Raw genomic sequence first — 13,295 nt, 5'->3', positions numbered from 1 at the left:
CATTAGTGAACCAGATGGGTTTTAAAACAGCAGTTAGGTAGTTTCACAGTCACCATCACTGACACCAGCTTTTTAATTGCAGATTTAATTAATTATCTGAAAGATTCTCCAGCTGCCGTGGTGGGATTTGAACTCGTGTTTCCGGATTGTTAGTCCTGGATTACTAGTCCAGTAACATAATCGTTATGCTACTGTTCCTGTGAGAGCAAATGCACCGGCTGGGGCAAAAATGGGGAATTGTAAAAATGGGGAGGGAGCTGTCTCGTTGGTACTTCAGCCTATTGGTGATGTCAGCACTTTGTAGAATAATTCATGGGGAACCTGTATTTCTCCATTTGCCTGTGTCCTCAGTATAGTCACAGAATAGAATCATGGAATCTTACAGCACAGAAGGAGGCCATTCAGCCCATCATGCCTTTGTTGGCTCTTTGAAAGAAATTAGTCCCACACCCCAGCTTTTTCCCCATAACCCTACAAATTAGCCCTCTCCAAGTACATGTCCAATTGCCTTTTGAAGGTTCCAATGGAAACTGATTCCACTGTACTTTCAGGTCGTGTGTTCTAGATCTTAACAACCCTCCACTTGAAGAAATAGCTTCTCATTTGGTCTGTAGTTCTTAGAGTCATAGAGAGATACAGCTCCGAAACAGGCCCTTCGGCCCACCGAGTCCGTGCCGACCATCAACCACCCATTTATAGTAATACTATATTAATCCCATTTTTTCCTCTCACATCCCCACCTTCCCTCAATTCTCCTCCCACCTACCTACACTAGGGGCAATTTTTAAACAATGGCCAATTTACCTATCAATCGTCAAGTCTTTGGCATGTGGGAGGAAACTGGAGCACCCGGAGGAAACCCACGCGGTCATAGGGAGAACTTGCAAACTCCACACAGGCAGTACCCAGAACCGAACCCGGGTCGCTGGAGCTGTGAGGCTGCAGTGCTAGCCACTGCGCCAGTCCTGTGCCAATTATTTTAAGTCTTTGGCCTCTGGTTACCAGACCCACTTTCCAGAGGAAATAATTTATCCCTTATTTGCTGTATCAAAACCCCATATAATTTTGTCCACCTCCCCTTAACCTTCTCTACTCAAAGGAGAACAATCCCAGCTTCTCCAGTCTCTCCGCAGAACTGAACTCCCTCATCCCTGGTATCATCCTGGTAAACCTCCTCTGCACCTTCTCTAAGGCCCAGGCATCCGTCCTAAAGTGTGCTGCCCGGAATTGGACACACTACTCTAGCTCAGGCCTCACTAGTGATTTGTAAAGATTTAGCATGACTTCTTTGTTTTTGTATTCAATGCCCCTATTTCCAAAGCCAAGTATCTCACCTGCCTTCTCAACCACCTTATCAGCTTATGAATATGCACCCACAGGTCCCTCTGCTCTTGCACCTGCTCAATGTAGCACCATTTAGATTATACTGTCTGTCTATGTTGTTTCTCCTAAAGTGCAGCACTTCATACTTGTCTACATTCAATTGCATCTGCCGTGTGTACCAAGTGTTATAAATATATTTAATTTTGTGAGCGTTGTTTCTCGTTAGTTTAAAGCTTTTAAAGCCACCGAAGCATTTTACAGGCTCCTCCTCAGCTGCTTCCAGTTAGTGAGCTCGTAGACTACACCCAGATGTAGAGAGGAAGCAAAAGGCAACGCTTAACTCTTCATTGCTCTGCCAGTGGACACTGTGCTGAGCTTCTCTGTGCCAGTGGGCACTGCGCTGAGCTTCTCTCTGCCAGTGGGCACTGCGTTGAGCTTCTCTCTGCCAGTGGGCACTGCGCTGAGCTCTCTGCCAGTGGGCACTGCACTGAGCTTCTCTCTGCCAGTGGGCACTGCGCTAAGCTTCTCTCTGCCAGTGGGCACTGCGCTGAGCTTCTCTCTGCCAGTGGGCACTGCGCTGAGCTTCACTCTGCCAGTGGGCACTGCGCTGAGCTTCTCTCTGCCAGTGGACACTGCACTGAGCTTCTCTCTGCCAGTGGGCACTCTGCTGAGCTTCTCTCTGCCAGTGGGCACTGCACTGAGCTTCTCTCTGCCAGTGGGCACTGCGCTGAGCTTCTCTCTGCCAGTGGGCACTGCGCTGAGCTTCTCTCTGCCAGTGGACACTGCACTGAGCTTCTCTCTGCCAGTGGGCACTGCGCTGAGCTTCTCTCTGCCAGTGGGCACTCTGCTGAGCTTCTCTCTGCCAGTGGGCACTGCACTGAGCTTCTCTCTGCCAGTGGGCACTGCGTTGAGCTTCTCTCTGCCAGTGGGCACTGCGCTGAGCTTCTCTCTGCCAGTGGGCACTGCGCTGAGCTTCTCTATTACTCTTTGTCTTTGTTGTTGACCATACTGGAGCAAAAAAGTGCAATGTTATTTTGTACTTTAATTTGGGGAAATGCCTTTTTATCTCCACAAGGTTTAATTTTATATTTAACTTAATGGGCTTTTTCTTACTTTAGAAATTCAGACACAAACTGTAAAGAAAACAGATTATTTGTTATACATTGGAAAAATTGACATTAGAATTAAACAGCATCTTGGGATTCTGTAAGATTTAGAGTTGCATTCACCATAATACCTGCTGAATTCCCACATTGCATAATCTTTTAGAAATTAAAGGCTGAATTTTTTCCGGCTCCGTGGTGGAGGGCTTGGGATGGCTCCCTGACGCATTCCCACTGCCGGGAACGTTCCCAGGGCGGGCTGGTTTTGGGATTGGCTGCCCGCTCCATAAAGTTGGGCAACCAACTAAGATGTTTAAGGCCCCAATTTGGGGCAATTTTGTGAGCTCCCGGGATTTTGTCTCTGCTGGAGTGCCCCCCCCTGCCACGTAGGGAGACCACCATCTCCATGGAGGCTCCATCCCCCAAAGAGGGGGCTGCCAGCAGGAAAGGCAGCCCCCGAGGCCCCAACGAGCCATCCAGAAGGGTTTCCCTCTGCTCCTCGGGGCCCAACGGCTTTGCCTCCCGTGATTTTTATTTTAGATCCACACCTCCAAGTGTGCCTCCATGTTGAGGCCCCCTCCCTGTCCCCAACCTGCCTGAGCAGTGTTCACCTCCCCCGCATGGGCTGCTGAGGCCTCAGAGCCACCCACCATCTGATTAGGCCGGCAGCATCAGGAGTCCACCTACCGTCCTGAATAGGACAACGAGCGAGGAGCCAGCCATTTAGGAGGCCGCCTCCGAGAAGATTGCTGAGCTGGTCTTGCTGCCATACCTTCAGTCCCTTCATCCAAGACCCCCATTTGGTCCCAACATTGGGGTCCCAAAGCCCGCGGTAAAATTTAGCCCCAAATGTCTACCTTACATGAAATCCATAGTGAAAATATACACTTGGCTCGACCTTGCCTCGAAAACACCAAGTATTTTAATGGATACACTTTCTCTTGTAGCCAGGTTGTCCGCTTCACATGCAGTCTGTGAGCCAGAACAGATATGGAGGTGTGAGGTAGCACACAGTCAGGAAGATTATAGGTGCGTTAGTGAGCAATGAGGAAGATTCCCGGAGGTGAAAGGTGAGGTTGGAGCAGTCATGTGCGGTCATGTCTCTCTCCAACTCTAACTTCTGCTTAGCTTTAAAAGGCTCTAACTTTGAATCAAGGTAGCTTGTCAGCAATAGGTTCCTCCAAATACAATCCACAATCAATCCAACACTTCATTTTTAGTGTCCGTAATATAATCAGGTTAAGTAGCAAGGTGTGCAAATATCTCAGCTGTCCTGGATTGAGTTTTTGTTGCTTTGGTCAAGTTGCTATGGTGATGTCTTTTTTACTGTGTGGTCTTTTTACAATTTGTAAATTCACAATCCTTTTAACAGTTCTTTTCCTTCGGCATGCTGGAGCCGATTTAATACCAAGCTACCAGGGTATTAGCTCTCTGATGATGGAGACACAGTCTCAGAGTTTGTAGCATTGTATCACTTTAGGTCAATCAGTGCCACACAGCTCCTGGTCCATGGCTTGTTGGAAAACCCCCAGCTCGCCCCGCTCTGGCTGGCTTCAGACATACACTCAGATATTTACAGTGACTTGGATGGAGGGTTTGAGTATAATGTATCCAAGCTTGCTGACAATACAAAGTTAGGTGGGAATGTAAGCTGCGGGGAGGACGCAAAGAGGCTGCAAGGGGATATAGACAGGTTTTGTGAGTGGGCAAGAACATGGGCAGATGGAATATAATTTGGAGAATGTCCCTGCTGTTCTTTGAAATACTGACCATGGGATCACTTATGTCCACCAGAGAGGTCTCATACGAATTAGGAGCAGGAGTAGGCCCCTCAAGCCTGCTCCACCATTTAACAAGATCGTGGCTGATCTGATTGTAACCTCAACTCCACATTCCCGCCTATCCCCCAATAACCTTTCACCTCCTCGCTTATCAAGAATCTATCTACCCCTGCCTTAAAAATATTCAAAGACTCTGCTTCCACCGCCTTTTGAGGAAGAGAGAGTTCTAAAGACTCACGACCCTCTGAGAGAAAAGATTTCTCCTCATCTCTGTCTTAAATGGACGACCCCTTATTTTTAAACAGTGACCCCTAGTTCTAGGTTCTCCCACAAGAGGAAACATCCTTTCCACATCCACCCTGTCAAGACCCGTCAGGATCTTATATGTTTCAATCAAGTCGCTTCTTACTCTTCTAAACTCCAGCGGATACAAGCCTAGCCTGTCCAGCCTTACCTCATAAGACAGCCGCCCATTCCAGGTATGAGTCTAGTAAACCTCTGAACCGCTTCCAACGCATTTCCATCCTTCCTTAAATAAGGAGACCAATACTGTACACAGTACTCCAGATGTGGTCTCACCAATGCCCTGTATAGCTGAAGCATAACCTCCCTACTTTTGTATTCAATTCCCCTCGCAATAAATGATAACATTCTATTAACTTTCCTAATTACATGCTGTACCTGCATACTAACCTTTTGCGATTCATGCACCAGGACACCCAGATAGATCTCTCTGCATCTCAGAGCTCTGTAATCTCTCTCTATTTAGATAATATGCTTCTTTTTTATTCTTCTTGCCAAAATGGACAATTTCACATTTTCCCACAATATACTCTATTTGCCAGATCTTTGGCCACTCACTAAACTTATCTATATCCCTTTGTAGCCTCCTCTTCACAACTTACTTTCCTACCTATCTTTGTGTCATCAGCAAATTTAGCACCATACCTTCAGTCCCTTCATCCAAGTCATTTCTATAAGTTGTAAAAAGTTGAGGCCCCAGCACTGATCCCTGTGGCACACCACTCATTACATCTTGCCAACCAGAAAATGACCCATTTATGCCTACTCTCTGTTTCCTGTTAGCTATTCAATCGTCTATCCATGCCAATATGTTACCCCCTACACTAAGAGCTTTTATTTTCCACAATAACCTTTGATGTGGCACCTTATCAAATGCCAGTACATGCACCAGTTCCCCTTTATCCACAGCACATGTTACTTCTTCAAAGAACTCCATTAAATTGGTTAAACATGATTTCCTTTTCACAAAACCATGTTGACTCTGCCTGATTACCTTGAATTTTTCTAAGTGCCCTGCTATAACGTCTTTAATAATAGCTTCTAACAGATGTTAAGCTAACTGGCCTGTAGCTTCCTGTTTCCTGTCTCCCGCCCTTTTTGAATAAATCAGTTACATTCGCTATTTTCCAGTCTAATGGAACCTTCCCCAAATCCAGGAAATTTTGGAAAATTAAAACCACGCATCAACTATCTTACTTGTCACTTCTTTTAAGGTTTGACGTCTCATCCGATTATTGGAAGGTGCAAGTGATCCTGTTTTTGATAGATTTGTGAGGTTGGACTATGGCCAGCTCTACTGGGATAACACAGGTGCTCCTGCTCCGCAGACACTGCCAGACCAAGGAGGGGTAGAAGGTAGACACATTGTCCAGTAGCAAAGTTGCTAGAGAGCTTTCAGATGATACGTTAAACCAAGACCCCGTCTACCCTCTCAGGCACCCATAAGATATCTCAGAGCACTATAATGAGGGAGAGCAGAGGAGTTTTCCCCAGTGTCCTGGGCCAATATTTATCTCTCAATCAACACCTAATCTGGTCATTATCATATTGCTGTGTGTGGGAGCTTGCTGTGCGCAAATTGGCTGCCGCATTTCCTACATTGCAATAGTGACCGCTCTTCAAAAGTACTTTATCGGCTGTAAAGTGTTTTGGGACATCTTGAGGTCGTGAAGGTGCTATTGAAATGCAAGTTCTTTTCTTTTAGAACAATTGAAAACTGATTGCACTGTCCCGCTCTCTCCCCAGTGCCCGCTCTCTCCCCAGTGCCCGCTCTCTCCCCAGTGCCCGCTCTCTCCCCAGTGCCCGCTCTCTCCCCAGTGCCCGCTCTCTCCCCAGTGCCCTCTGTTTCAGTGGGAAATGCAGGCTGTGTCATAAGAGCATTTAATTTGTGAGTGATTACAGATCGAACAATTTCCTTCAGCCTTTCCTTACAAACCTTGAGGGCTGTTAAATAAATTGCACATAATGGCACAACCTTGCTGATCATATCATTTTAATCAGCTGATGACACGGTGACATTACATTTCAAAGTTATGGTCCTGGAATTCTGCGGAGATCTCTCCTGGTCCTGCACCATAACCTCCATTATTCTTTGATACCTGAGGAAATGTAAGCCCTATCTAGACAACCTTTGCTCATAATTTATTTATTTAGAGATACAGCACTGAAACAGGCTCTTCGGCCCACTGAGTCTGTGCTGACCAACAGCCACCCATTTATACTAATCCTACATTAATCCCATATTCCCTACCATATCCCCACAATTCTCCTACCACCTGCCTACACTAGGGGCAATTTACAATGGCCAATTTACCTATCAACTTACAAGTCTTTGGCTGTGGGAGGAAACCGGAGCACCTGGCGGAAACCCACGCAGTCACAGGGAGAACTTGCAAACTCCGCACAGGCAGTACCCAGAACTGAACCCGGGTCGCTGGAGCTGTGCGGCTGCGATGCTAACCACTGCGCCACCCTTTTGTTCTGGTATCAGATGCAGTGCCCAGAACTGAACGCTGTTACTCTAGATAAAGTCCAACCAGAGCTTTGAATTATTTTTTGGACCTTGCAGCATTCTCTCTATTGTTTGAATTTGCTTCTTTTGTCGCTGGATGAAGTCTGTTTGATCTTGGCCGGCCTGGAGGCTTGAATAGATTTCTACCTATTCTGTGTTAATGCTGGAATATTTTGGGCACTGCACTTTAGGAAGGATGTGAAGGCGTTAGAGAGAGTGGAGAAAAGATTAATGAGAATGGTTCCAGGACTGAGCGAGTCCAGTTATGAGGATAGATTGGAGAAGTTGGAGTTGTCCTCCTTAGAGAAATTTGAGAGGAGATTTGATAGAAGTATTTCAAATCATGAGGGGCCGAGACAGAGTATATAGAGAGAAACTGTTCCCATTGGCAGAAGGATCCAGAACCAGAGGACACCAATTTAAGGTGGTTTGTAAAAGAAGCAACAGCTGCATGAAGAAAAATATTTTTATGCCGTGAGTGATTAGGATCTGGGATGCACTGCCTGAGCGTAAAGGAGAGGCAGCTTCAATCATGGCTTTCAAAAGGATATTGGATAAGCACCCGAAGCAACACTCCAGAACTTTTCCCGTAGAGGGAATATGGATGAAGCCAATCCAAGATAGAAGGCGTGGAATGAAGGAGTGTAAGGGCTTTGCGCACTCTGTGCTGTCTTATGTTCTCCTCCCTATGAATTGCAACTCAAACTGAGAACCATGTAGAGTAAAAGCATGGACAAGTGTCCTCCTGCTCTGTGATACTGTGTGTGGATTTCCAATGGGTCACACAGAAATCTCACAGTAATTGATTGCGGATTATTTCTCAATACACCTCTAGTAAAGATTATGCAGATTCTTAATGCTGGTGCCTCTTTGCTATGTTCACAGGTGAACTGTGAAGTAAAAGTAAGTTGGGAGGCTGTAATTTGCTTCTCTTCCGTACCTGCCCCATCCGGTGTCTCCTCCAACCCCCACCAAACAAAACAAGGGAAACCACCTCTCTCAGAGAGAGCACTGTGATAACACCAATGAGACACTGGATTTTTTAAGAATGTGCAGCAAAACACGTTTCCTACATTACAACAGTAACGACTTCAAAACTGCTTCATTGGCTGTAAAGCACTTTGGTTCATGCTGAGGTTGTAAAAATACAAGTTTGTTCTTTCTTTACATAGCGCCTTTAAAATCTAAGAAACTGCCATTCACCTTCCTGCTGTAAGCTGCAAGGTTCTGGCCTTTCATCAACGCATCTAGTTTGCAGAGAATTTTTTAAATAAAAGAGCTAGTTAGCACATTAATTTCTTTTCATAAATACCGACTGTCTAATGTCCAGTCACTGCATCAAACAGCCACCAAATTATATTTTAACCTTCGCCTAAAGCAACATCCCAAGGCACTTCACAGGTCTGTGGAAGGGAGGATGAGGTGAGGAAGGTGACAGAAAGCTTTGTTAAAGCGATGGGATTTGAGAGGAGGAGGGGGAATTTAGAGAGAGGAGCGGGACTATTGGCAATGAGAAGATGTGGGGCCTAAAGCTCAGCTTAGCTGAAGGTTAAATAAGGACAACAAACTTGTGAGCAGACAGACCAGTTCAGTGTGAGTGAGGGGCCAGTTGAGGTGGGGTGGGGGCAGGGGAAGTTAGTGGAATCAGTTGCACGGAACTTGAGACTTGTTGAACTTGTACTCATGCTTTCCAAGTTTGGAATCTGATCTGTTCCACCCTTCCTTTCCAGGCACTGGGATATCTTGGGATTGAACCAACTGAGGAACAGCAGCAAACCCTCCACAGCCAACTTCAAGTGGACTCCAAGGGAACGGTTGCCTACGGAGGTCAGTGTTCCTCTGGACTAAGTCTCTTCCCCTCCATTCTCCTCCCCCTCCTACCCTCCAGCTCTCATTTTGAAATGCATTTCAATTCCCCACCCCACGCCAGTTATTAGAAATCAGACAATGAGCCCAGTCTTTGGCCTGTTTCCTCTTGATTGATTGGAAGAGAGCGAGCAAATCCTGGCGTGAGATGTTGACCACCTTTCCCCCCCTCATGCAGTGAGCTTGCTCTGCCACTCTTCCTGCCTGCTGCCAAGGGGGAAACCTCACAACAACAACAACAGCAACTTGTCTTTATATATCGCCTTTAACATTGTAAAACGTCCCAAAGTGCTTCACAAGAGCAATTATCAAACAAAGATTTGACACTACGCCACATTAGGAGATATTAGGACAGGTGACCAAAAGCCTGGTCAACAAGGTAGGTTTTAAGGAGTGTCTTAAAGGAGGGGAGAGAGGTGGAGAGGTTTAGGGAGGGAATTCCAGAGCTTGGGGCCCAGGCAGCTGAAGGCACGGCCACCAATGGTGGAGCGATTAAAATCGGTGATGTGCAAGAGGCCGGAACTGGAGGAGTGCAGAGATCTTAGAGGGGAGTGGGCTGGAGGAGATTACAGAGATAGGGAGGGGCGAGGCCCTGGAGGGATTTGAAAGCAAGGATGAGAATTGTCAAAGCGGCAGCAATTAGACCAGAAATCAGAGCTGAGAAACAAATGATGGTTTCTGAATTCGAGCTTCACTTGTTTGTTGTGCAGAAGTGACATAGCAACGGAAGACAAGTGTGAAGGCAACCTTGCACACCGAGCACTTTCTGGGTGATTGAGCACCAGCCTTCTCCTGCAGCCACTGCAGGGAGACTCCTATCTGCCTCTCTCTGCCCCTGCCTGACTGCCAGCCACAGAATGCAAACGCACAATGATGACTGATTGCAATTTTAAAAGTTCACATCCACTGTGCTTTTATGCAATTGAAAAAATAATAACGGGAGACCCATTATTTCTAATGAGCTGCTGAAAACACACATCACAGAGCTGTGAGTGAGGTCTGTGACTTCCCACTGCAACGCAGAGATCACCTCAGCATGGGGTCTACTGCAGCAGACTGGAGCTGGGAAATGAACAGCAGGGGGTAGGGGGGCTGGTGTTTATTATTGTACAACACTGACAGATCACAAGGCAAATCTTTCAATTTTAATCCATTCAGTCAAGCGAAGGAACAGGGAGCTCAGAGCAACAGAATTAGGATACGTCAATGCAGAAAATAGTAGGTACATGGAGGGACTCGAGAAACTGGGATTGTTCTCCTTAGAGCAGAGGTATAGAGCAGTTGGGCTGAATGGCTTGTTTCTGTGCTGCAGATCCTATGTAGAAGATTAAGGGCAGAATAAAGGTTTTTAAAATTCTGAAGGGTTTGTGAATGAGGGATGGGTCTGTCAGTGGTTCCAAGGATGCGGAACTACAGCTACGTGCGGAGACTGGTGGTGTTCTCCTTATAGCAGAGGAGGTTAAAGGGAGATTTAATAAAGGTGCTCAAAATTATGAAGGGTAAAAGGGTAATTCAGGAAAAACTGTTTCCAGTGGTAGACGGCTCGGTCACCAGAGGACACAGATTTAAGGCAATTGGCAAAAGAATCAGAGAGATAAGATGAGAATTTTGTTACACAGTGCAGTGTTGTGACCTGGAATACACTGAACTAACTGCCTGTGGTGGAAGCAGATCCAGTAGTAACTTTCAGAAGGGAATTGGATGAATACCTGAGAAGGAAACATCTTTAGGGCTATGGAGAAAGAACAGGGGGAGTGGGACTAATGGTCTAGCTCTATCAGATCCAGCAGAAGCACAGTGGGCTGAATGGCCTCATTCTGTGCTGTATGACTCAATGAAAGTGCATGGAGTGTTGTACCTGCAATGAAGAGTGTCCTGGAGCAAGTGATATGGAGAGGTATAACATCTTTCATGTTACAAAAATATCTAAGTCCGACCAGAGTCTGACGAAAGAGGGAGGGACATTGTCCACAGGACATTGCAGTGAGGGATCACTCTGCAGGAACCATTTAAAAAAAGAACTTGCTTTTCTGCAGCGTAACTTCAATTCCTTCAAATGTACTATAGTCACTCCTTATTCAGTAGGAGGACAGGCAGATACCTTGATCCCAAAGCTTTGCAGATGATCCCTCTCCTCCCTCATTGGTTGCTAGGTACCACCCAGCCAGGAAATCCCTTTATCCCTTTAGGGAAGGAGTCTCTCCATTAACATCACTTGTGGAGAGGGCCTCTATAAGGAATAAACACCTCATTAAATGGGACTCATTATCCAGAGGCAGGAACCTGGCCCCAGGCACTGAGACAAAGGTTGACACCAACCCTATGACCCTCCGATACAGAGTAAAGCTCCCTCTACACTGTCCCCATCAAAAACTCCCAGGGAAGATACAGCACGGATTAGATACAGAGTAAAGCTCCCTCTACACTGTCCCCATCAAACACTCCCAGGATAGGTACAGCACGAGGTTAGATACAGAGTAAAGCTCCATCTATACTGTCCCCATCAAACACTCCCAGGACAGGTACAGCACGAGGTTAGATACAGAGTAAAGCTCCATCTATACTGTCCCCATCAAACACTCCCAGGACAGGTACAGCACAGGGTTAGATACAGAGTAAAGCTCCATCTACACTGTCCCCATCAAACACTCCCAGGATAGGTACAGCACGAGGTTAGATACAGAGTAAAGCTCCATCTACACTGTCCCATCAAACACTCCCAGGATAGGTACAGCACGAGGTTAGATACAGAGTAAAGCTCCATCTACACTGTCCCATCAAACACTCCCAGGATAGGTACAGCACGAGGTTAGATACAGAGTAAAGCTCCATCTACACTGTCCCATCAAACACTGCCAGGACAGGTACAACACAGGGTTAGATACAGAATATCTAACGCATGCTTTGGCTGACTTGAAAGTTCTTGTTGGGGTTGGTAAATCTGTTTCTAAGCAACCAATAGAAGGTGAGTGCAAGTGGCAAATGACTGAGGGAACAGTAGCATAATGTTTATGTCGCTGGAATAGTAATTTAAAGGCCTGGGCTAATGATTTGGAGCCACGGGTTCAAATCCCACCATGGCAGCTGGAGAATTTCAATTGCGTTAAAATATAAATCTGGTATAAAAAGCTAGTATCAATAATGGTTTGCATGAAACTACCAGATTATCATGAAATCCATCAGGGTCACTAATGTCCTTTAGGGAAGGAAATCTGCCGTCCTTACCCGGTCTGGCCTACATGTGACTCCAGACCCACAGCAATGTGGTTGACTCTTAACTGCCCTCTGAAATGGCCTAGCAAGCAACTCAGTTATTAAGGGCAATTAGGGATGGGCAATAAATGCTGGCCTTGCAAACAACGCCTACATCCCTTGAATGAATTTAAAAAATGCCAAGTCATGGCTCTCCATTTTATTTCCATCCAAATGAAGCAACTCCTGGTCTCCATCGAATCTTCCACGTAAAGACATGTTGTAACAGGGACTATAACTTTTTACTGGGCATTTAAGCATACAAATCGTGCGTGAACATGTACAGGAACCCCAGGATTTCAGACTTATTGAAGCATTCTTGGCATAAGCAATTTTATCAGGAACGACACAGAGAATCATAGAGTTTACAGCACAAAAGGAGGCCCTAAAGGAGCTGAGCTCAATGGTCCTAGTTTGGGGTTTGTGGAGACGCAGTCTAAACTTTTGGCAGTCGCAGACATTAATATAAGAGAGTCACTAATAAATTCAACAGGGAATTCAGACGAAACTTCTTTATTCAGAGAGTATGTGGCACAGGAAACTGGATAAGCACATGAGGGAGAAAGGAATAGGAGGATTTGCTAATCAAATTGGATGAAGACGGGTGGAAGGTGGCTTGTGTGGAGCATAAACACCAGCAAGGACCTGTTGGGCTGAATGGCCTGTTCCTGTGCTGTAAATTAAATGTAGTTCTATTTAATGTGATTGAAATAAGATGAAGAGAAGAACTGATAGAGGTGTTTAAAATTATGAGAGTTATTGGTCGTGTGAATTCGTGTGAGGTCTTGGTAGGTTCTATTGGAAACAGTAATGGAAATGGATAAATCTTTGAAAAGTGTTAAGAGTATGGGGAAAGGACAGGTGAATGGAGTGAAGTGGATGACTTATTTAGATGGCTGGTACTGGGCCCATTGGCCCCCATGTGTGCTGTAAGCTGTATGATTGTATCATTCATGGTGAAGCTGCTTATTCCAATAATGGTTCAAAGCCATGCAGGCCTATGCTGAGTCAGATGTTCTCAGCCAGGGCAGTAGTGGATTGCTGCAATCTCTGTCCATTCCCTTGGTTCAGGGAGAGGGAGGCCAGGGTCCCCGATCGACATCCAACAGGAACGCGGATGTTGGGATCAGCAGCGAACCTGCATTTGAACCTGTC

General features: G+C 46.0%; 1 protein-coding gene across 6 annotated transcripts in view; it reads left to right on the top strand.

Moving 5' to 3' along the window:
- stxbp4 (syntaxin binding protein 4) overlaps positions 1 to 13,295 on the top strand; it is a 181,516-nt gene that overhangs the window by 77,422 nt on the left and 90,799 nt on the right. For all 6 annotated transcript variants that reach the window (XM_068058583.1, XM_068058580.1, XM_068058578.1 and 3 more), the window contains one exon: positions 8,753 to 8,849. In XM_068058583.1, coding sequence (XP_067914684.1) covers positions 8,753 to 8,849 — 97 coding nt within the window. The remainder of the gene's footprint in view (positions 1 to 8,752; positions 8,850 to 13,295) is intronic.

The sequence above is a fragment of the Heterodontus francisci genome, chromosome 26, assembly GCF_036365525.1.
Source record: "Heterodontus francisci isolate sHetFra1 chromosome 26, sHetFra1.hap1, whole genome shotgun sequence".
Classification (NCBI taxonomy): domain Eukaryota; kingdom Metazoa; phylum Chordata; class Chondrichthyes; order Heterodontiformes; family Heterodontidae; genus Heterodontus; species Heterodontus francisci.
This window is presented reverse-complemented; position numbering and strand designations above follow the sequence as displayed.